Source organism: Trichosurus vulpecula, chromosome 1, assembly GCF_011100635.1.
Source record: "Trichosurus vulpecula isolate mTriVul1 chromosome 1, mTriVul1.pri, whole genome shotgun sequence".
NCBI lineage: Eukaryota > Metazoa > Chordata > Mammalia > Diprotodontia > Phalangeridae > Trichosurus > Trichosurus vulpecula.
Genome location: NC_050573.1, coordinates 309,057,690 through 309,083,530, shown reverse-complemented (window position 1 = coordinate 309,083,530; position 25,841 = coordinate 309,057,690). Strand labels below are relative to the sequence as shown.

Sequence of the window (25,841 nt, the reverse complement as noted above, 5' to 3'; positions counted from 1 at the left end):
CAAACCACTCCAGTTTCTCTGCTGAGAAAACCCTAAATGGGGTCATGAAGAGTCAGACATGACTGAAACAACTGAACAACAACATTTTAAGCATGTTGACTCCTCTACTAAATTGTTAGGTCCTTAAAAACCGGGACTACTTAGCACAGTGTCTGGCACACAGTAAGAGCTTAATAAACACTTATTGACTTGACATTTAATATTTGGTAGTAATTTTTTTGAATCAGCACATAGCCAGTGTATGTCAGGGGTCGGACTCGAACCCAGGTCACTCAGATTCTGAAACTGGCTCTCTAGTCATCATGCCCTACTGCCTCTGTATGGACCATTCTAATAAAAGATTAATTCACAAATATGAGAAAGTAGGATTTAAATGCTCATAATAAGATGTTTTGATTCAGTTTTGTTTTTGTTTTTTGCTATTCTGCGAGCAGTTTTTTTTTCTCTTTTGTTTTGCAATTTTCTCCTCTTTGAGATCTTGAAAATTGATCCCTGAGTACCTAAAATTTTTTTCCTCCAAATATTTTAGCCTGCAACATGTCTCCTATACCATCTTGGCCCACTAGAAAGAGCTCAGACTTAACACAATTTCTACATGACATTCACCCCAAGCTCACTTCCAAATGAGGCCTGGCTGATGAGTGGGTGAGTCTGTATCTCTGCCAAGTACTGGTCTGGGCAGGACAGATCCTTTGCTCTACATAATTGGGCTGCTAGCCAGTCTTTAGAATTTGCTCCCAAATTTACTAGTGTCTCACTCTTCTGTTCTTTCAAACCTTCCAGAGTTGTCAGGATCTCCAGTGTCCTTCACCTGAAAGCCGAAAAGAATATATGCCGCAGAGACAGACATCATTAGGAAGCCCTTCCTCCGTCAGGTGGCCCAGACCAGCTTATCCTCCTTTTCCAGCTAGCCTAGCCAGAAAACCAGAGTTCTAAATTGTCATCTTTAAAACATATTTCCACTGAATGTTTCTGGTAGAATGCAGCTGCCTTCCATTTTCTTGAGGGCCATATTTACTTCATGGAGTATCATACTAAATTGAGATTGTATTGTCATTGCTGATAATAGCTATATAAATGCTGATGAACCTTTTCTTTTTCATTGCTTTTTATTTTAATTTCATATTTAAAATGCTTTTGGTATAACTTGGCTTAGTTGGTTTCATGCCAAGCTTTTCGTAAGCTTGTTTTGGCTTTTGCTCTCCGCTCATGTTGTCTCCCTTTCTTCTCTCAGCCCTTTGCAGTCTGTCTTCATCTCAACTGAAAAGAATTTCCCCAAAGTTACAAATAATTTTTCAATTTCCAAACCTGAGGGCCTCTTCTCAGTTATCATCCATTTTGACCTCTCTATGATATTCAATACTGTTAGGTGTTCTTTCTTCATGGAAACTCTCCTTTCTGGATTTTTGTGGCACTAAAATGGTTTTCATACTTGCCTGACCCTTCCTTTGCTAGATCATCACTCACTCACTCCCCCTTCCCCAAATGAGTGTATCCCTGGGGCCCTTTCTCTATATATTTTCTTGGTGACTTCATCAACTGCAGTGGGTTCAATTTGTCATCTCTTCACAGGTGACTTCAAGATGTGCATTTTTAGCCCTAATCTCTCTCCTGAGCTCTTCCTACATCAGCAACTGCCTATTAGACAACTGGATATCTCAGGCATTTCAAACCCAGCCGGTCTAAAACAACTTATCTTTCCCCGTAAACCTTCTTCTGAACTTGAGGTAACCACCATCCTTCTAGTCACTCAGTATACCTTTGACTTCTCACACTTATTTTGTGAGTTCAAGTCTTCTAGATTGTACTGCCACAGTATCTCTGGCATCCGTCCCTTTCTTTCTGCTGACACAGTCATCAGTATAATTCAGATCCTCCTCACCTCTTATTTGGACTATTGCAGAGGTCTCCTAATTGTTCTCCTTGACTTATCTCTTCCCTCTGTATTTCATTTTCCAGTGGTCAGAGGGATATTTATCTAAAGCACAGGTCTGACTGTATCTGACTATCCCCTATTTAGTAAACTCATGATACCCTACCGCCTTTAAGATGAAATACAGACTCCTTTATTGGGCATGTAAAACATTTAACAACCTGGCTCCAATCTACCTTTCTAGCCTTTTACAAATTACTGCCTTTCAGGTGTTCAACAGTTTAACTAAAGGAGACTTTGCGCTGGATGCCCCCCCTGCCAGGAAAGGGCTCTCTGCTTAGTCTCACCTTTTACAATCCTTGATTTCCTTAAAAATCACCTGAAGGGTTGCATTCTACGTGAAGCCTCCCCTATCCCCACAAACTGGTGCTGCATTCCTTGCAAGAATTACTGTGGATTTATTATGTTTATATTTTGAATGAACATACTCTCTTCTCCATAAAATGTTGAAGGCAAGGAATGTTTCCTTTTCTGTCTTTTTATCTTCTGTGCCTGGTACAGTGTCTGGCACGTAGTAGGCCCTTAATAAAGGCTTGTCTGATTTTTGTGAAATGGCATTGCTGATAATCTTTACCTTTTTAGTAATATTTGTAAAATTAGTGTGGTCTTTGGATTCCATATCTTGTTTAAGAAGGAAATCAAGTGTTTCAATTTTCTGGGTGCTTTGGATGACTCCCTTGGTGTTCTGATTGTTGTATATCAGCTAAACTTTTGTGAGAACTAATAAAAATTAGAATCAATAACTTCAGTTTTATTCATTACCTTTTTTCAGAATCAATAGCATAGTTAGGTTTAATTAATTTTTATCCTTTTGTTCTAATGATTTAATTTTTACTGGCTCTAACCAACTACTCCTAATGATTCTGAAATGATCCCAAAATCGGTACACCATCTTTAACCATTAAAATATAATCTAACTCTTCTTGAAGAGATCATTTGTACTATATGGTTATAAGGCTTCCAGTAGACTTTGGCTTCTTTTACTTCTTTATTCTGAGCCTTATTTTCTATCACATTTCACTTTGCTCACCTTTATTTGAATTCATCAACTGTTAAGTCATGTTTTGTTCACTTTAATGGATGTGGTCATATTCTTCATATTTTTTTTTTCCGTTTTTATCTTTTGCTACAGATGTTAGTACATAAGCTTCATGATTTTCCCCTTGCCTTTGTTTAACATAAACATTGCAAGTCAAAAAGTGATCCTCTTTGTTGCCTGAATTATAAGATCAAGAATCGTAGATGATTGGCTTAGGTTAAGGAGTTTCCTCACTAGGAAATTCCTACACCAAAGAAATAAATCAGAGGTCAAGGCCAAGAAAAAAGAAGGGAGGGATTTAGGAAATTTGGGAGGAGAGAAGAAATGAAGGAAGCAAGAATGAAGAGGCAGGTGCTTTCTTGGTGTTAACTCCCTTATTCACCTTAGTGTGGCCTAGTTAGTAGGTTGCTGCTAAAAAAAAAACTTTATACATATGTTACAAAACTATAGACAAAAATACAATTTTGCCTCTTGGTGCTTGATATGCTAGCTGTCTTTTAAAATTATTTCACTGTATTACCTCATTTCTGCTTCAGTTAGAATTGATGATACTCTGTCAACTGATGTATTTTTTTTTCTGTTGGTCTAATGCATTGATCACTAGGAGGTACCTTGTTTTCAAACTATTTCATAATAGCATTGTACTTGGTATTACGATTAAAGTGACCAATCTGCAATTTTCTCATGTGTTGATGCTTGTATTTCTAATAGATTTATGCCTCTTTTACACAACCAGATCTCTTATTTAACTATGGTCACCTCCCACTTGGACTATAACTTCTCATCACTTTAGATCATTTAAAACACCCAAATCAGGTCAGAGGCCTGAAAGAAATTTAATTACATTTTTCTTTTAAAATTCCCTCCTGTATTTTCACAGGAACATTAGATGTCTATATACTGTAAACTGGTAGGTTTCAAACTTTATTTCCTAATATTATAAGATTTAATTCTCTAAGGAGATCATAAGTCTGAGTATATATGTGAATACTTGCCCTGTATTATATGAGGCTTGTCCTATCAACATCGTTTTAAAATAGCATCATAAATTATAACCAGTCCTCTTCATTTTAACTAATCTTTATAACATTGTTCCTATGATACTTTTTTTCTAGTATTTGATAAAGCATCCTGTTTTGATGGAGCCAAATTTCAGTATTAGGCAGGGTATGCTTTGTAACCTGGTAGTTTTGAAGTTTTATCTTACAGAATTATGATTTTAAAGTTTGGAAGGTAACATTTAGAAAACTAATTCAACTCACTTCTTTTATACATTAGGAAACTGAGACTGAGAGAGATAAAATGAGGACTTGTCCAAGGCCACATATGTTACGTAGCAGAAATCATATTCAATCTCAGGTCCTCTCACTTCAGATCTCATTTTTTCCTACTATATCAAGATGTAGAGCCTATTGCTACTTAAGTGATTAGGATAATTTATTGAGGGTGAATTTTGTATGGCAGGAATTTTCTTGGAAGAAATAAACTTCAAGGGTGAAGAATCGTTCAAAAAAGCTGTATACATATAAGTATTCACTGCTATTAACATGACCTGTGTCATTTCTCTGGTGATGCACAGTTTTTAAATTAAAAGGTGAAAAGTTTTATTAAAAAATAACTAGATAATACTTGTACAACTTTATATTGATCACAGAGATGGATTTAGGTATGTTTTTAGGGCTTTGCAGTGAAATTAAGTATAGCCTGGGTTAAATAAAATTAGTCTAAGAACATCTTTAAAAACAAACAAAAAAAGTTTTCAGATCTTCAGGACCTCCCAGGTAGTGAAGAAGTTTTAAAAAAAGAGAGGAATGACATCTTTTGTTTTAACTAGCATGTAGTTTTATTCACGTATGTACAAAAAATTTAAATGACGCTAAACTTAAAATGAATACTTAATGACATTTTAATTATTTGCATTTTATGAACTATCACGTTTGTTGAGGAATATGAATTACACAATTGGAGTGTACATATATAATCTGCTTAATAATTGGTTGGGTGACCATGGAGGGATCCCAAAGTTTGATCATTTGAATCTAGTTTAGTAACCAATTCAATAATAATTTATTAAATGCTTATAAAATTTAAGGTATTGTGCTACTGGGCATAGAAAGACAAAAAGAATAGTTTCTGCCCTTAAGGCATTTACTTTCTATCTCCTGGGAAGGAATTGGATGGATGGATGGATGGATGGATAGATATAAAATTTCTCATATACTAGAATAGGTACCAAATTTGGAACCCAGACTTTGTGTTTGAATCCTAGACAGGCTACTGCTGTTCATGTGACTATAGGCAAGTCATGTTACATTTTTTTTTTTTTATCTCAAGATAAAACGAAAGGTTTGGACTAAGTGATCTATTAAGGTTTCTTCCAAAATTGAAGTCTTTTACTTTACCAAGATACTTCATTCCCAGGTTGCACTAAAACATCTTGTTAGAACCATATTACGTTTGAGATGTGACAGATTATAAAAAGAGGGATTTAGAAAATTACAAAGGAATAAATATAAATTGGTCCACTTGAGAATTAGATTATTATCAGGAGTTCTTAACCTGGGGTCCATGAACTTTTAAAAAATTTATGATAATTTTAATATAATTTGTTTCCTTTGTAGTCTAATATATTTCATTTTATGACTTTAAAAATGTTATACTGGAAAGGGGCTTATAGGTCACCATGCTGCCAAAGGTCTGTGACATAAAAAGAGCTGAAGAACTGATTTAAAGGATTCAGCCTTTTTGTCCTCAGAGATTCCTTCCTGTTCAGTATGCTACATGGCACCACGCGTCAGATGTTGGAGATACAAAGACAAAAATGAAACAGTCCTTGATCTCAAAGAGCTTACATTTTATTGGGGAGATAAATTACATATTAGAAGGGAAAGACACTTGTCACTGGAAGAGGGAGTGGGATGTCAGGAAAAGATGTCATGTAGAAGGTGGCATTTGAGCTAAGTTTTGAAGGAAACAGGGGATTTAAGAGGTAGAGGTGAGGAGGGGGTTGTGCTCCAGGTGTGGTGAACTACCAGCTATATATTTTTTTAGTCTCATTGAATTTCAGTTTATTTAATTTGGATCTTTCATCATGTCTCAAATTTATTTAATGTGACAAGAAAGATTTTTCCATTTTTGCGTAGAAGTTAAAAATGTCAAACTTATGTGAAATACAATTTTAAAATTCTCAATATGGACATAATTGGCAGAAATGTTGCTACATAATCTCCTTTGATATTTTTTTTTTTATTTTTTTAATTTTTGCTTTTGAGAATACATTTCTCACAAGCATCTTCAGCACTGACTGTATTTCAAATGTGTTAATCTCCTAAAAAATAATGAAACCTACTGACCAGTCCTCTTGGGATTGCAATACTTCTACTATAATTTAGTGGATCCTGTGATCTAAAACATCTGCATACTAAACCCTCCACCTCTGGTCTTGGTAACTTTGTACTGGTAGTGCTCCATGATGTGAGTGCATGGCCTCTTCACCTCTAAGGATCCTTTGTCTCTTTCAAAACTCAGCTATAGACTTACTGATAACTGAAAAAAAATGTTGACTTCTTTTGGCTTTCTTACTCTTCATGCCTTCTCTTGACCAATCTCAATTATCCTTAAAGTTGCTGGTAAAGTCATTACAAATATTAATAAAAGTATTAAACTTTGAAATTGTTACAGAGAAATTCATTATCCTTATTAAAGTTTGTATAATGTGAATTAATATGACCCTTCCTTTCATCTAGAATGATACTCCCCATGGTGATTATATTCGAAATAATGAAACCTGTTTGATGGAGCAAGCGCCTATACTTCACGATGGACTTACCATGGTCTCTCATAGATCTCAGCGAGAAGGTATGAAGATATTTTTGAGAAGCTTACTGTTGGCTTCAGTATTTCTTAAAGTGTGCTAGAAAAAAAATTACATATTAATTATGGAAATTCACTCAAGACATGAAAGTATTTATTTCACATACTTTATTTTCGGATAGGTGAATTGGGAAAAAGAATGAAAAGAACCCATTCTACTTCAAAGAAATAGTTGGGTGATGTTGTGGAAGAGAGACAAGAAATTATTTTCATCTTATTGCTTTTGGGGAATCCTTTACCCCATGTGGAGAGAAGAATCAAATGAAAAACAAAAAGTCATTCACAAGTGCTATCTTTTACCTGGATTTCTGAAGCACCATAAAGAATTTTCATTTTAAACATAATATATCCTCAGAAGAGTTGACTTTACCTTGCTTTCCTGTTAATATTTGATGTTTTTCAAAGCATTGAAGGGGCAGTTAGGTAGTTCAGTGGATAGAGCACTGGGCCTGGAATCAGGAAGATCTGAGTTCAAATTCAGCCTTAGATACTTCCTGTTTGTGTGGCCCCCTACAAGTTAGTTACCCTCCATTTGCTTCAGTTTCCTCATCTGGAATATGGGAATAATTATAATAAAGCGTACCTCCCAGGATTGTGAGAATCAAATGAGATAGTAATTGTAACCCTGACACATAGTAAGTAATATGTAAATCTTGGCTATTGTAATTGCAAAAAAAGTATGCTTTTTAAATTATAGCATAATACTCGTTTAAACTACATACTGTTATATTTTACCTTTGTTCCATCCAGCCCTCTTTATTTGCCAAATCATTATTTCCTACTTTAATTTACACTTTGAATACCCTACTGTTTTCATTTTTAATGACTCTCTTAGCAGATAAAGTTTTTCTGTTGGTTTCAAGATTTAATTCCTTAGTAAGTATTCGTAATAAATGTTTAGAATCAGTAGTTGTAGAATTGTCTCGTCTATAGCTGGTTTTGTCTGCAGTTGGTCATTTTAATTATTTCAAATAAGAATAACCATTTGCAAGTCAGTGATGCTGCTATCCACAGCTGTATTTTTTTTATCATGTTTAATTTCAGTTTTTTAAAGTTGGGTATTTCATCATGTCCCAAATTTTATGTGACAAGGAAGATTTTTCCATTGATGCATAGAGGTTAAAAATGTCAAATTTATGTGAAATATCATTTTTAAATTCTCAATTATGGATATAATTGGCAGAAATGTTGCTATATAATCTCCTTTGAGATTGTTGGGTTTTTGTTTTACTTTTTAATTTTTTTGTTTTTGCTTTTGAGATTACATTTTTGTAATTTTTTTATTTTACACTTAAATACAGAATGAGAAAACGAAAAAAAATTGCCATATACACAGCAGAACACAACAGAGAATTCAATATAAAACAATAAATTTCCATTTCAAGAAAACTTCAATGATAAATACTACACATTGTTTTCAAAGCTGCCCAGCTTTTCTTTGCTTCCTTGTTGGTTTTCTTTTGTTCTCTATTGTGCACTTTTTGTCCCGCCCCCGCACCCCCCCTACAGTTAAGTATGTGTACACACACACACACACACACACAGATATCTATAAACATAGACATATGTACACTCATACACATATATAAGACCATACTATGCTTATTTCCTCTTACCATCAGTTTCTCTAAAGGTGGATAGCATCTTCCTTCATAAGACCTTTGAGGTTAATTTGGGGATTTATAATAGAATGACGTGGTTGCTCAAAATTGTTCTTAAAACAATCTGCTGATACTGTAGACAATTTCTCTTGGTTCTGCTCATTTCACTCTTCATCATTTTGTGGAGCTCTCTCCATTCTTTTCTAAAATCATCGAGCTCATCGTTTCTTATAGCAGAGTAATATTCCATCATGAACACATACCACAATTTGTTTAGCCATTCCCCAATTGACAGGCATCTCCGCAATCTCCAGTCCTTTACCACCACAAAGAGAGCTGCTCTAAATATTTTAGAACATGTAGGTTCTTTTCCATTTTCCCTAATCCTCTTGGGAAACAGACCAAGTAGTGGTATGTCTGGGTCAAAGAGTATAGGCAGTTTAATAACTCTTTAGGCATACTTTTCTTATAGCATCTTTAGCACCTGACTGTTTGTATTCAGGATGTGTTAGTCTCCTAAAAATAGTGAAACCTACCGACCAGTTATAGTGATTAACGTGGTGACAGATAATGCTTCCAGAGAACCTAGAAGGCTGTGAGGTTTAGGGAATACATGCCCAAAAAATATTGTGAAGACCTTAGAGGTACAGGTAGTGTTTCTTCATCGTTACTTCTGATTAAGGTTAAGGATTTAGAAGTGAACAACCATTGAAGGTAGTGTTTGAAATGGAATTTGGATTTCTGAGATAGGAATAACAGACCTTTGGCCAGGGATGAAGTGTTTCCAAGAAAGACCAATTAAAATGTATTTCTTGAGTACAAATCTATTCAAGAGGAATTTAAACTGAAAAGAAAGATAGGAAACTACCCATAGAGATCTGTGACAGACCTGGCTTCCCGTAAAGGATACCAAGGAATAGAAGATGGATAGCAGATGACTTGTCATTCACTTGCTTCTTGGCTGTTTCCTCCCCAGCCTTTCCAGCTTTCGTGCCTGGTCCAGCCCTTTTAAGCCTGAGACCCCATGGCCCTGCCTTACTGGTTGATGGTTACCTCATTTGCTCGCTACATCTAGGCCTGCATTGGAGACATTCATTTCACTCCCTTGCCATTTCTTCAGTGGCCACCATGTTGCCACATGTACTCCTAGACCCTCTGCCCCAAACTCCCCTTCAACCCCCCTCCCATGACTCCACTCACCAGTCTGCAACTTTATGAACTAAAGTCCCTTCCCTTGCCACTAGTCTCCAGATGCATTGTCTCTCCCTGTAAGCTCCAGGTATGGCAAATTAGACTGTTTTTTTGCTTTTGCATTTTATTTCTAATACTTAATACAGTGTTTAGCATTTAGTTAGTGCTTAATAGCTGCTTTTTCATTGATTTATTCATGGGAAATAATATCCAAGAGGTGAGCCCCAAATGTCTTTCTTAAAATGCCCAGGGCATAGTAGAGATCTAATGTAGGGAGACAGATTTTATTTCATAGGCATCACTTAAGACTTTGTAGGATAAGAATCATTACTGGAATATGGCTCTTTAAGAGTATGCCTTATTTAGGGACAGCTAGGTGGTGCAGTGAGTAGAGCACCGGCTCTGGAATCAGGAGGACCTGAGTTCAAATGTGACCTCAGACATTTGACACATGTACTAGCTGTGTGACCTTGGGCAAGTCACTTAACCCCAATTGCCCTGCCCCCTCCCCCCAAAAAGCAAGAGTATGCCTTATTCAGAAATAACTGAATAGATGTGCAGTGAAGTGGAGAAGAATAGTGTATGAAGAGTTATATGAGAAAATCCAGATATCTGAGAAAAAAAATGGATTTGAGATTATTTGTATAAAGGTAAATGTAAATGGGAAATGACAGCAGTAGTATTGTGGCATATACTACTGACCACCTGACTAGGAGGAGGAAATTAGATGGGTTTGGGAAATAGGTCACAGGTCTGGCATGGAATCTTGATACTGTAGTGATGGGGAACTTCAAATGAACATCAACCAGATTTTTCTCCATTGCGGTTTGTAAGTCCTTCCCCTTCCAAAAACAGAGCAGACATTCAACTTAAGGATTTCAACTTAGAAAAGATATAAAAAGAGGTATTACTATACTTAACTAATTCTGAGCAACTAGTAAGAACTGGTTCAAGTAGAAACTTAAGAAATAAGTGACCACTGCATTCTAGTTTTATAATAAAGGAGTAGTCGGGAGGAAGCACGGTACATTGGAAAGAATGCTGAACATGTGGAGCCTTAGGTCTGAGTTTCAATCATGGTTCTGCTACTTAGTACCTCTATGTCCTTGAGCAGATTACATAGCTTCTTGGCCTCAGTTTCCTTAACTGTAAATTAAGGGAGTTGGACTAGATAACCTTTAAGGACTCCTCTAGCTTCTCTAGATTTGATTCTACTGAATGGTAGTCATAATCTAACATGTACCCTTGGTTTTTAGAGAAGCGGGTTTCAGAGTTTGGAAAAAGGTTAGCTAAGATTCAACGGCCTAATATTTTTAATCTAAAAAAATGAAATTCTTAAGACACAAGCAGAAATTATTTTGGTGAGGAGGAAAAGGGGGACTACTTAAAAGAGATGAATATGTACTTGTTGATCAACTTAGATATATTTTTAAGACTCGTATAAAAGATGGAAGTAAAGACTGAGAATTGATATAAAAATATATCTTGGTTCTATAAGAATTGTTTAACATCACTATGAACCAAATCTAGGGTGGATAGATGGATGATTATAAATAAGGTGCTAAATTTTTATCTGTTTGGGGCAACAGAAGTTCTTGAAGAGGATGAGATGATAGATGACAGAAGGCTGAACTACTCAACATTTACTTAGATTCTGTTTCCTTTGCCAAGGAAAATGATCTTTGGATTGAGCAAGAATAAAACCAAAATAAAAAAGATAAATGAGAAAAGATAGTAGATACTATCTAGCTGTGCTCTCAGTGAGTTCATGTCACTAGGCTTAGATAAACTGCAACCCCAGAGTATTGGAAAGATCCAGTGTGATTGCTGGGCTTTTTGTTTTGTTTTGTTCTATTTTAAATCATTATCTATAAATTATTGTGGAAAGTGAGAGAGATGTTTCAGGACTGGAGAAAAACTAATGTCCCAACTTTGAAGTTGTTGAAGTATATAGTCTGGAAACTTAGGCCAACTTAATAAGGAAACTTAATTCAACTTTTCTTCCTGGCAAAATTCTAAAATCCATGATTGGTGAGCATTTAGGGAAGTTCTGACTGCTAAAAATCATCATGACTTTATTAAGAATACCTCATTTCAGAACCTTATGTCCTTTTTATGTCAGATTAACTGAAAACTAGATTGGAGGGTGCTGTAAACATAGTATGTATTTAAATTTCATCAAGCATTTGCCATCCTTGTGAGCAAGATAGAAGAGATAGTATGATAATATAAATAGTATAAATGATAGTATAGTTATATCATTTGGTTTTGAAACTGGTTGAATGCCTAGAATGAGAATTAGTGGCTTAATGTCATTTAGGAAGAGCATTTTTAGTGGAGCACCCTGAGAAATTTGTCTTTGGCCATGTGCTGTTCAACACTTAGTGGTGACTTGGCTAGAAGCTTGGGTGACATGCATCTTGGTTGGTGACAGCAAACTTGGTTATGGTATGAAGCTAGCATGTTGAATACTAAGATTCAGATAGAGCCCACCACATTGGAATGATGTACTGAAGGAAAATAATGCAATTTAGTGGACACATATGAATTTGGGTTAAAAAAATCTTTCAAGAGTAGGAAGCAGGAGATTTGGGAGTGCTTTCACAATCCTGTGAGTAATAGCTCTGGACTTTTAAGTGGATTGTAGGCTCCATATGAGTCAATGATGAGACATGGCAGCCAAGAAAGTTCTCTCATTTAATATTTGTGTGACCTTGAGCAAACCACTTAAATGCCTCTGGTCCTCAGTTTCCTTATTTGTAAAATGAGGGCACTGGCCTAGAATTCTAAGATTCTGAGCCCTTTCTTGACATCCACATTAAGAGTATATGTGAAAGCGCTAAGGTAGTTTCTAAATTAGATAATAGTAAAAATAAACTAAAGTATGCAATACTATACATTTATAAGTTTTGTTCTTATTAAGTAGCCTTAGTGCTTTTTAATGTATTGGTGGCAGATTTTATTTTACTCAGAGTAGACAAATCACTGTCTGGGGGAGTTTTCTTTTACTAATACTCTTTAAGTCTTGTAATCTGAGAAATTTTTTTCGTAGGAATTTGGAGAAAGGCTCTTATCTTTCAATTGATGGATAGCAAATTAATACTTTCCCATCTGTCTCAACTACAAAAGAAGAGTTTTAGCCATGGTTTTGCATTCGTTATTGAAATAAAACTAAGTTATTCTCTTTCTTTTCAGCCGTACACATTGAGAAAATAATACTGAAAGGAGCACAAAGAAAAAGGGCTGACAAGCATTGGGAATACACCTTCAAAGTAAGTTAATATGTTGAAATACATAAAGCACTTCTTATGTCAGATTTTTTTTAGGATAGAAACTGACATTTGGAAAAAACCTTGTAATTTTAGTTGTGTGGGTGTACGATCAAATATTTGCATTCGTAGACTATTATGAAGTATCTCTTTTCAAAAATTGGACTACAATAAAGCATAATATTAAAATGACACTGAACATATTTTAATCTTGGATTAAATGAATTGCATTTATAGTATTATAGGTTGAAGGGACCAGAGAGGTATCAAGTTAAAACCTCCTCTTTTTATAGAAGAAGAAACTCAGGCTCAGTGAGGTTAAGTAAATCAGTATTGCCAGAATCTGTTACATAAAGAAAATGCTGTACTTTCTTAATTTTCAACTGAGATACTCATGTCATATTTTTATGCCTAGAAATTTGTTTTTAAAAAAATAAATGAGAAAAATTTTACATTTTTTAAACTTTGAAGGGATTGCCTATAATAAACACTTTTGCAATGTGTCTTGAGAACATTTGGTGATGTGTACTTCAGTAGAAGTGAAGAGTTTTTAAAAATTATATTTGGTAGAATGCTAAGAAAAAAGTTTACAATGTTAAAAAGAACAAAAATATCTCCTAGGATTGTTTCTTATATGTAGTAGATGTAGCTTCCCTGGCTTCCTTCAAGTCTCAGTCCTTAATCATAGTGCCTTCCTTCTGAGCTTATCTTCAGTTTAACTGCTATATATCTTGTTGGTACATAGTTTTTATTAGCATGTTGTCTTCCCAGTAGACTGAGCTACTTGAAACCAGGGACTGGCTTTTGTTTTGTTTTGCCTTTCTTTATGTCTTCAGTGATTAGTACAGTGCTTGGTGCATAGGTGCTTAATAAATGCTTGCTGGCTTGTTGGTTTGTTGACATGTGTCTTAATGACTTCCGTAATATATTGTGAAGACTGTTGTCAGTTTACTTATCTGTGAAAAGGAGTTGTCTTAGAACTCTTAAAATTCTGTCATTATATGGAGATTTGAATGAGAAAATATATGAAAATATTTAGGTTTTCAAAGTTAGATGCCTATGTATGCATACCATATATGCTGTTATACCAAGTTAGATAATAGAAGCAAAGACATAGGCATTTTAACATGCCATACAATATAATACAGATAGATTTTTTTATTTGAATAAATTTTTATTGATAATCTTTTATTTTTATATCACTACATTTCCATATCACTACATTTCTAAATACAATATATCCTTTCCTCTAATCCAAGAGAGCATTCTCTTATGACAAAGGAAATGAGGCAGAGCAGCTGAGCAAAACTACCCCACTTATTGAAAAAGCATCACAAGATATGCAGGGTTCCACACCCATAGCCACCTACTTCTGTGAATAATCTGGAGAGGAGCCTTTTCATATCTCTTCTTTAGTGCCAAGCTTGGTCATTATAATTTCACAGCATTCAGTTTCCACTGTTGTTGCCGTTTCTATTTGCATTGCTCTAGTCTACATTGTGTATGTTGTCTTCTTGGTCTGTGCTTAATTTTACACCAATTAATGGCTTCTCATGTTTCTCTATAAATAATATGTTCATCATTTCTTATGGCATCCCCAATAGAAATGAATCATTTTTATCATTGTCCTCCTAAGGACATATGCCTACCAATGGAATTTCTGGATTAGAGTATGGACAGTTTAGTTACTTTATTCATATAATTACACATTAACAGTATTATTTTTATAAAGAGGTATATATAGTTAGTGATTTTAACGTACTGGTGTAGTTTTTTTTGCTCAGCTATCTTGATTATAACAGATGACCATTGTTGGTTGGGGAAGTTTTGCCATTTGCCTTTTCAGACTTGTTTGTGTCATTCCTCTTTATGTTATTTGGTGTTCTAGCCAAACTGGCCTGTTAGCCTTTTCCTGAGTTGAGGGTCCATTTCCCATCTCATTGCCTTTGTGAATGCCATCCTCTAGGCTTTTACTGCTTTCCCTTTCGCCTTAGAATCTTTATCTTCATTTGAGGCTTAACTCAGGTGACACCTTCTTATACAGAGTTGCCCAATTAGAGTTTTCTTTCCTCAGATGATCTTGTATTTACTTATCATAGATCTAGAGTTGGAAGGGACCTCAGTGGCCATCTAGTGCAGACACCCTCATTTTGTAGGTGAGGATACTAATTTTTATGTGGTCATATCATCTGCCCCCTACCTTTACTGTTAGATTGTAAGCTCTTTGATTGATATGATTATCACATAGTAGACATTTATAAATGTTTGAATTTAAATTGTTGCGTAGAAATCTTTGAGACTGAGCCTCTAAATTATACACCCTGTGAAGATGTTTAAAAATATTTTTATTTGTGTCTTTTCGTCTTTACATTTAACTCTCCCTGCCCTGAAAAACCCCCTTGTGAAAAAGCAAGAGTTTAGCAAAAGCATTCAGCAGAGTGGCTATCTCTTGATAGCATATGAAGTGGTCAGTTCCCCACTTCCTTGCCATGAGGTAGGCAGTTTATTTCATTATCTCCTTTCCAAGAAATTCATTGTTTTGTTTCTTTCCTGTTATTTAGAATTCAACTTCCTTTTAGAGGCTACTAGGTGGTGCAGTAGGTAGAGTGTTAGACTTGGAATCAGTGACCTGAGTTCAAATTCTTCCACAGTTATTTATTCGTTGTGTCATCCTGGGCCAGTCATTTTAACTTTTTTAAGCTTCTTTGTCTGTAAAATGAGAGTAACGATAGCATTTGCCTCATGGGGAGAACCTATTGAGATACATGTGTAAAGTGCTTTATAAGTGTGAAAATAATATATAAGGGCTAGCAATTACTTTAATAACTTTTAATTTATTCTTTTGGTTTGGCTTATTTTATTCTGCATCTATTTCTACAGTTCTTTCCATATTTGTCTGAATTGTTCATACTTGTCATCCCTTACTGCACAATAATAATTTCTTATATTCTTAGCCCTTAGCTTTTTCATTCATCCCCCAATTTGTGGTCACCTACTTTGTTTCCAAGGGTGCTACTTTACGTATTTTGGTACATGTTGTACATTTGTTTCTGTCCCTGACCTCCTTGGTTTATATGCTTAGCTGTGGGATCTCTGAGTCAAAAGATAGGGGCATTTCCGTTATGTTTTTTGCATTATCATAACTGGATATACCTAGCATAGTTGAACTTCTTAAAAGCTCTGTTCAGCAGAGCTTTAATACTTTGGATATATCCTGGATAACAATTTAGAATTATGCCAAGAAAGTGGCATAATTCAAAAAGACTTTGATCCACTGCTAGGCAGTCTATATTGTACTATATTGTATATATAAGCAAGCTAAGATTTCCAAATGCTTTAATGGTCTCAGATAGTAAAGAACACATTGGATTTTTTATCTTTACTTTGGCAAACATTCACCTTGAAACCTGTCACCCTCAAAACACACTATTTGTTGGAAGTTGTGTGATTTAACTGAGTTTAAAGTTCCAATAAAATGTAATGAGGTATTTTTCACAAGTCATTTCCTTACATCACATGACAGACTTGAGAGATTTTTCTGTTAAGTTATTTTGAGAAGATACCAGTGCAAAGCTGGTTATTTTAAAAGATTTGTTTTATTGATATGCTCACTTCTTTTTATATAGCTCCCACTTACACAAAACCTTCAAAAAAAAATCTCTGTTGCAGGAAGTAAACATGAATATGTTTTTTCTCCATCAGGTAAACTGGTCTGATCTTTCTGTAACAACTGTAACAAAAACACACCAAGAATTACAAGAATTCCTACTAAAGGTATGTATTTTGAATAAGGCTACATAGTAATGGCCTGAGCAATTTTAATAAAACATATAGGAAACAAAATTTTAGTTTTAATATAAGGATACCGGAGTGGCACTTTCTTTCATTTCTTGATATTGACTGAAACATTTTCTAAATGTTACTTTAATGTTAATTAAAAGAAATTTTTTACTTTTAGATTTGTTTTCTATGTATTAACTTTCTCCCAATGATGGAAATTTTTGCTGTTAGGGTAAACCAAATCTAACCACATCTCTTACTGAAGGTTTTATACTGTTAACTTGGGGAATTGTGGAAAGAATGATTTCCAGGAAATTAAGTCAATCTCATTTCTGCAAAACTTTTCACAAACTTAAAAAAAATTCATTAAACTTTCTACTACAATCTTTCTATATCTCCAGCTAAAAATTTTGATGCAATTCTAAGCCGTTAAGCAGAAGATGGTGATAAAATAGTTTGTTTTGTTTTTTAGATACTCATCGGTGATCTGGTTCTTGACAGCAGTTGTTTACCTTTCTGAAGTTGGAGTTTGTTAGTGGTGGGGTGGACAGTATGAAAATAAAGCATAGGTTGAACCATACTGGGGAATAGATGGTGGCCAGGTATAGTCCCGATATGCTCATTAGACATATTTGCCTTTTTTCAAATATGTACTTTTGAGTACCTATCATGTGCAAGACATTCAAGTAGTGTTAGGTATTAAAGGAAATAGCAAAGATAAATGAGACTCTCCTTCCTCAAAAAGCTTATTACCTGCTATGTGTTTTAATGAGGCTGATAGAGAACTTGGGTAAAAATATCTTTACTATTTCACTTGTAGACACACACGCACACGCACACACACACATGCATGCATGCACACATTCACGCATGCACAGAGACCTCCCTCAGCATTCAGGAGCGTTAGGGGTGCAGAACCACTGCAAATAACTTACAGGCCTAATCTTAACCTTGTTTTTAATAATTCTGATTATATTTATTTAATACACAAAACAAGTAAAACAATGCACTGCACCCATAAAAAAGTTGCATTTTCTATGTACACCATGCAGTCTTTGTAGCCACAGTTGCCGCAAGTGCTTCACATATTCTTTAGTGCACTGAAACAGTAACAAAATTTAACTATTTATAGTAAATTTATGTGTGTATACTCGTGGTAGTAAATTATAAACTAGATTAATGATATACAGTATTCATTTATGACTTAGTAAATGTTTTTTAAAGTTTTCCTTATATGCACATGGTCTGCAATTTTCCACAGTATACTGCAGATCTCCAAAAATTCCTATTTAATTATTGATGGCCAACCTGGAATAACTGAAACCATGAACATTGAGGGATAACTGTATTTTATTCCTTTGACCTGAAATAGCATCTTTGTTTCATATGCTTTTATATTCTATTCTGCACTACAGTTATTACATGGTATTGCATATGTCTCAATCTTCTCCCTCCCCCAACTAGATTGTAAGCTTTATGAGGAAAGGGACCACATTGTCTTTTTTTCTCACCGTACTTGACATAGCATCTATCAGTCCTTTGCCAGATAGTAGTCACTTAATAAATAGTGATTTGATGAATGAATTTGTAAATGAAATAGTATTTAAAAACAACCTTAGTTGAATATATTGGGAATTTTTAGTGGAGTGGTTTTGAAATTGTCTCCTTGCAAATTTGAGGAAAGTTTAATTATCAATAAAATCGTATTTGGGAGATTAAAGGAAGGAAGCAAGAAATATTCCAAGTATTATTAATAATTTTTGCCTGTTATGGGTGTGCCTTATGTTTCTTCCTTGTTAGTTAATTGACAACAGCTTGCCAAATTTTTATGAGTAAAATTAATCCTTTTGAATAAGCAAAATTTTGTGAATATAAACTAAGTAACTTCGGGGGATCAATTCTTAAACAAATGGATTTTCACCTTGGCATTGTCTAATACCTTTTAAATTTTAATTTTTTTCTCATTTCTACTTCTCTACCTTCTACACCTCTCCTACCAAGTTGTATAGCAAGGAAAAAAAGGAAAGGAAAAAAATCTTTATGATAAATATATGTAGTCAAGCAAAGCATATTCTTCTCATTGGCCGTAGCTAGAAACACATATCTCATTCTGCATTTTGAATCCATTTCCTATCTGTGAGGAGATGTGTTTATTGTGTTTCATTTTTGATTTTGAGTACTTCTTTAGATAGATGTCTAAAGAATAGTTTGCATTTCTTCTTCCAAGAACTGTTAGTTTATAATCTTCAATCCTTCTCTGTTTACTTGCAGTGTCAGCCATTTCCTATGTGTTCTTGTTCCTTATGTTTTATTCTTTTTGCTACTTATTCTAACAGCTTCTTTTTATGCAAAAGTTTTTTATTTTCATATACTCAGATTAATCTGTTTTGCCTGTTATGATCTGCCCTACAAATGTATCATTTATCCATAGTTAAGAAAGAGAACCTATCATTCTATAACATTTTAATCATGGTTTTAAAAAAAAAATTTTAACTTGTTATTTGTGGTACATGGTATAAGATGTAGATCCAAATTTTTTTGCTATTAAACTTCTGTACAGTTCTCCAAAAATTGTTAAATAAATAACCCCAGCCCCACCCCCACCCCCCATTCTGTGTATATTCTTGGGTTTATTTAAAACAAGACTGATTTACATATTGCTTTGAAGTCCTGCTGTTCCAGTGAGCTTCTTTTTGAAAAATCATTCACCAAATAGTTTAGATATAGTTTGAGATTTGGCAATGCCAAGCCCCCTTAATTGCTGCTTATTTTCATTATTTTCCCAAATTTTCCTTGGCTGTTTATTATTACGACATGTGAATTTTTGTTATTTTCTTTGCAAATGATCATTTGGAGGAAGTGTAAAAAATTAGATCTCTATGGAAAGCCATAGAGAATCTCAAAAGTTGGCCAGGAATAAACAAATTTTGCAAAGGAAAGAGACTTCCCTTTTCCTCTGATAGCCACTGACCTCAGTAACATAGAGGTGCTGAATGGGAATGTATTCGTTATTAATTTTAAACCAGTTTCTGTCAACAAGTAGAAGCTCCAGTGACTGGTTTTCCTAGAACTTGGTTTGGGAAAATGGGAGACTTTAAGAAGAGTTATAGATCCTTAAGTACTTAAGTCTTTGTTAGTACAGATTGCTAAGGCAAACCAAATTGTCAGATATATTCACGGGAATAAAAATGATACCAGAAAAATTTTCCATTTTCAGTAGCAGTTAACTTGACATTAATTAACCTCATTTTTTCCTTTGCTATTGGGAAGCAGTAGGGATCACTGCAAGTGTGAGAATAGAGCAGAGGCTGCAAACTTCAGAATAATAAACTGCCCCAGATGGTAGCAGGGAGGTAGTTCTTGGCTTCTCTTGTTTTTCTATACGTGATTCAGGGACTACTTTTTTTCCTTTCAATCTGGTTGTTTTCCCTCTTTCCTTCTAATCAAAATTTGTCATCTATTTTTATATAGAAGTTGAAGTACAATTAAGTTTTAAATGTAACAGCATGACTTTACTACGCTCTCGCCTTTGTTCTTAAATCTCTGAATAATTGTAATTGTGCTAAGGTGAAGCTGCTTTATCAGGTTTCCTTTAATCCTGGATATTTTGTCATATTTCACTTATTCAATCAATTTCTAAGCTCTGAGGTGCTTATAAAAAATAATACATGTTTCCACAGTAAGTATATAATGGACTAAGTGACACCTAAGACATAAGTCTCTTCTGAAAGTTCCCTAGTGAAAGACCTTTTTGGTTAACATTGGAGCTTTGCAACAAATTTCATGTTACAAATATATTTTTTAAACTACAGAGTAGATAATTGTAGTGAGTTCTCTTTTTATATTTTCTGAAATGCTCAGCAAAAATTTAGACCTCAAATAAGTAAATAAAATTTTAAAAAATTTAGACCTCCCAGTGGTCTGTGATTGATGAAGGGGAGGGGTAAATAAATGTATAAAAGTACAAGTATATATATGGGTAGGGAAAATATATACACACACACCCTTCCTTTGTAGACTACAACTCAGCAAAAATGGGAATTAATATAAGGAACAAAAGCAATTAGACCTAGGTGGAGATTTAATGATACCCTGCATAGTGATTGGGCCAAAGAACAATGCAGAAATAATAATGCGAAAAAGATTGACAGTGATGTAACAACTTAATAATTCTAGGATGCAGCTAAAGCAGTTGTCAGGAAAATTTTAAATAGAGAAGATTAAACAATTTAATATGTAAAACTGAAAAACTGAAATTAATCAGCAAGTAAAACCAAAATAAGCAAAAAATATTTTGGAAATTAGAGATATAAAAAATGGAAAATAGAGTTTCTATAGAAATGATTAACAAAAACAAAAGCCTAGGTCTCCCAAAAGAATAATAAAGTTGATAAACCTTTAGCCACTTGAGGAAAGAGAGGAAAATCAAATTGTTTAAAAAAAAGTGAAATAATAATAATAATATCTAACAGTACTTGCTATGTGCCAGGCACTCTGCCAAGTACTTTAACAATTACTATTTTTTTTTGATCCTCACAACAATTCTGGGAGATAGGTGCTAATATTATCCTCATCGTATAGATGAGGAAACTGAGACAAATACAGGGTAAATGATTTGTCTCATACCACTCAATGTCTAAGGCTGGATTTGAACTTGGGGTTTTCCTGCTTCCAGGTCCAGCATTCTATCCTCTGTACTACCTATCTAGTTATCCTCAATAGAAAGAATTCTCAGAACCAACCATACATAATTTTATGCCAGTCAGACAGAATTTTAAATCAATTTATGATTACTTGTAATAACATGAAATACCCAAATTACCAAAACATGGAAAGAGAGATAAGATCCTCATTCTCAAAAAATGAAAATTGAACAGACATAAAGGAACTACCCAAGGGAATGAAGAGGGTAAATAGAAATCAAGAAATGGCAATACTAAAGGCAGCAATAAGTTCATTGTCCAGAATACTGTCTGAGTACTAGAGATTAAAGTTATGTAATTTGGTTATTTTAAGCATTTTATGGAAATGTAAATAATGGAAAATCATATATTTTCCCAGACAGTGTACTGGATCCCACTATATTAAAACACCCACTTCCACTTATATGAACTGATACACAGTGAAGTGAGCAGAACCAGGAGAACATTATACAGAGTAACAGCAATAGTGGAATGATTATCAACTGTGAAAAGACGTATCTACTCTGATCAATACAGTAATCTAAGACAGTTCTGAAGGACTTAGGATGAAAAACACTATCTCCAGAGAGAGAACTGATGAAGTCTGAGTGCCGATTGAAGCATAGTTTTTTTCATTTTCTTTATTTTTCTTGCCTTTGTGGGGGAAATGGGGATGACACGGCTAATATGCAAGTGTGTTTTGTGTTATTTCACGTGTATTATTGATCTCGCATTGCTTATCTTCTCAATGGGTAGAGGAAAGGAGGGAGAGAGAATTGTGAACTCAAAATTTAAGAAAAAAAGAATGTTAAAAAAAATTTTTGAAAAAAGGCATTTCTGAGTCACTCTTGTACTTGGAGTCCTGAGATATTCTTTTTATATATATGTTGAGCTTTTATATCGTCAACTGAATGTTGAAATATATACTTTTTTTCGCCATCAGGTTTGCCTATAAAACACAAAAATCTGGTTTTATATATATATCCCTTCAAAGTAGTAAAAATGCTGACTACATTTATTATTGTTTACTATGTCAGTTATGGATAATTAGAAAAGAAATTGCTTTTGGATGAATCATGGGCAAGAATGGTTTTTCTTGATATTTAGTGTTATTATAAAAAGCCTTACATCTGTTTTTACATGTGAGAAATTCATTATTTATTCATCCAGCTTCCAAAGGAACTGTCTTCAGAAACTTTTGACAAGACAATTTTGCGAGCACTAAATCAGGGGTCTCAGAAGAGAGAGGAACGGAGACATCCTGACCTAGAGCCAATCCTAAGGTAATAAGCTGACTGAAATAGCCCTGTTACTCAAGGTAACAGATTATCATGATAAACACTGGCATTGGTTACTAAAATAGGCTGTTTCTCTGTAGCTCCTTAAAATAGGCTATTTTTGTTTAGGATTTTTTATATATATTCCTCCTTGGATTAAAAAAAATCAACTTTTATTTTTTCATTGTGTTTAACATGCTGATTCTGAGCTAGCTACTAATCAAAATATGTAAGGATTTTTTTTACTAAACTCTTTAATATTGTGCTATATGAAGTACTTATTGAGGGGAAGGTTCCATATTTAAGATCCTTGACGGTCAAAACTGTTTAAAAGATTATGCTCAGGATAGTTGAACACAGTAAAATTTTAGTACACATTACCATGTTTAAAATAAATATGTTTATACATAGGTTTGTAAATGGAGTATTACTTTTCTGTAATTCATTCTAAATTATTAGTTTGTTCAGTTGTCTTTCCATGTCATTATGAAATTTTATTACCTTTATTCCACAAGTTTTGGGATTTTTTATAAAAATGTATTTTTTTGGTCAAGAAATTTTACTTTCTGTGACGCTTCTGTATTCATATTGTGACAAGACAAATTTCATGCAGTTCTGAAAACTTAAAGCCTCTGTTGTCCTGCAACAGGGGAAATCATTTTCAAAGGCAGAGAGCAAGATTAGTAAAATAATGTACTTGTCTTATCTCTGCTCAGATAAACAGTTTCAATTTCTTCCCCGTGTAGACCTTATTTTTCACTTATTCTCTCTTGTTTGCTCATTATGCATATCACTTTAGTTTTAGCAGCTGCAACTACAGGGACACACAGTGACAAAATTACTAATTAATGTATATTCCTTATTTTAACATAATCCAGTGTAAGAATGAACTGCTGATTCATGCATATGGTCCACTATGACATTAAGATTTTTCAGTTATCTTTGTGAATGATCATTTTTTTTCTTTAGCTTCATTTCTGATCTGTAAATATTTTTATCATTAAATTTTACAAAAAAATTTTAAAGCCTTTAAGTATATCATGGAAACACTTCCAACCTACTTCCTTCTTTGAGCTTGACCTCAGTAAGATCAGGTATGTAGTCCTGGGTCTGTTTTAGTGCTTGTGTAATAAACTTGTAGAGTATTTTATTTTAAAGTGATGATAATGTAATTTATTGTACACAAAGTAAGGCATCCTGTTCTCTTTTTATACGCAGGCAGCTATTTGCAGCTTCATCGCAAGCTTTTCTACAGAGTCAAAAAGTACACAACTTCTTTCAATCCATATCATCAGAATCTTTGCACAGTCTCAGTAAGAACTTTTACTTTTATTATGTTTCCTTTTAAAGTTTTTATCTTCTCATTTTATTTTATTCCACATTCTCATCAAATTTACAGAATTACATTAGAGTGTAATCAAATGTCAGTGATGTGCTGTTTTTATATTTACAAAATATTAAAGTGCTCTTATCACAAAATAAATCCTAATTAGTAGTGAGGTTTTGTTTCTTTTTGTGCTAATACAGCATACTAGCATTCAGTTTTTGAAACAAAGCTTTAGCAACTAATGTAAATCCTAATGTAGATATTCCCCAAATCTTTGTATGTAGTCCTGCCTCTTAAAGTGCTAACTTACAATGAAAAAAAAGTACATTTTAAAAAACATTTGAGGTACATGTTTTTCATTAGTAAAACTTTTCCATAGTAGTGGTAGTTAAAATCTGTTATCCTGCCAAATTTTCTCCTCTTCTGTTAATATTACAGAGTATGGTGTTGCATTACTGGTTAATTTTATGACTTCGATGAAGAGTGAAAGCTGTCCTGCTCCACTTGATTTTGTAATCTTTTCTCATACATGGATTGTCTTTGATGATATTGCATCTGTTGATGTAATTTGCTTCTTTTTCTGTACTCTTCCTTGTAACAGATTAACAGCCATTTTATCAGTAAACTAGGGACAAGATGATTGCTGTTGTCTTCAAACTTTGCTACTGTAAAAGGGAGCCTTTCTTGGTTAAGCACATTACTTTAAAGAAATATATTCATTCACCTTTAAATATTCTTACTCAACCCTTAGTCCTTGCTTTTATTGACCAAATTCTCCTACAAAGAAATTATGAAAATATACCCATTGTCTTAAAATTTGGCATCAAGTACAAGGTATAGAAATTAAAATTTGGAAATTGCACGAGTTTTTGTGTGTGTGTTGAAAATTGATACTGTACCTGAAATGAAGAATTTTCCAAATATCTGAACTCATCTTCAGTTTTAGACAACTTGTATATTTACAGACATTTCAATATTAGATTTATTCATTTAGTTGAATTGACATTTATTGAATATCCACTAGCTATAAGCGATAAGGCACTTTGTCAAAGTGAACTACTTCTAATAACTTGTATATACATACCTTCAGCTTTTAGGATTTAGAGCTTAAGGGGACTTTAGAGTTTTACTCTAATTCTCTCATTTTATAGACCATGATAGTGGCCCAGAAGTTAAATAATTTGTTCTGTGTTACATTACCTTTAAGTTGCAGACTTCCTACCTTTGCCTTGCTTTACCACCTGTTCCCTGTACTTGAAATTCCCTCTACTATGCCTCTCCAACCAATACAATACAGCAGCCATTTACTAAACTTTATCTATTTGCAGAATCTTCTGCTAGGTAGTAGGGGCACAGTCTGAGAATGGTGTTTGAGACCTTAGAGAACTGTGATGCACAATAGTAAATGAATTACAAAAAGTTACAACAGCCCCCCACAGTGGTCAGAGAAGGAGGTGAAATTTGGACATTAAAAAATAAGTAGGGATTCAGAAGGCAAAAACACCAGAACTGAGGGGCATTTCAGGCTTGAGAAACAACTTGGTCAAAGGTACAATGGCGTGTGAATAAGGGAGAAAGAACTGTCAAGTTTGACTAAGGCAAGGTATTATAGGACTTAGTTGTAGGGGGTCCTAGAATACTAGGTAGGGAAAAGCATTCAGGAGCTACTGAGAGTTTTTGAGCCAAGGAGTGACATGGCCATACCTATGCATAAGAAAGATTATTCTGGCATCAGTGTGATTGAAATATCTTTAGGAACCCCTGTTATTAGGGTATTGCAACGGGGAGGGGAGTTAATTTAGGCCTATACTGCATAGTGGCATTTAGAATACGGAGAGGAGATCCAGTCAAAAAATGTTGTAGAGATGG

The 25,841-nt window shown here is 34.2% G+C and overlaps 1 protein-coding gene across 1 annotated transcript in view; it reads left to right on the top strand.

The window, feature by feature from the left end:
• Window positions 1-25,841, top strand: part of ZCCHC2 (zinc finger CCHC-type containing 2) — an 86,088-nt gene that overhangs the window by 22,707 nt on the left and 37,540 nt on the right. The window contains exons 2-6 of the mRNA XM_036756309.1: window positions 6,719-6,830; window positions 12,833-12,909; window positions 16,609-16,680; window positions 22,539-22,651; window positions 23,864-23,958. Of these exons, the coding sequence (XP_036612204.1) occupies window positions 6,719-6,830; window positions 12,833-12,909; window positions 16,609-16,680; window positions 22,539-22,651; window positions 23,864-23,958 (469 nt within the window). The remainder of the gene's footprint in view (window positions 1-6,718; window positions 6,831-12,832; window positions 12,910-16,608; window positions 16,681-22,538; window positions 22,652-23,863; window positions 23,959-25,841) is intronic.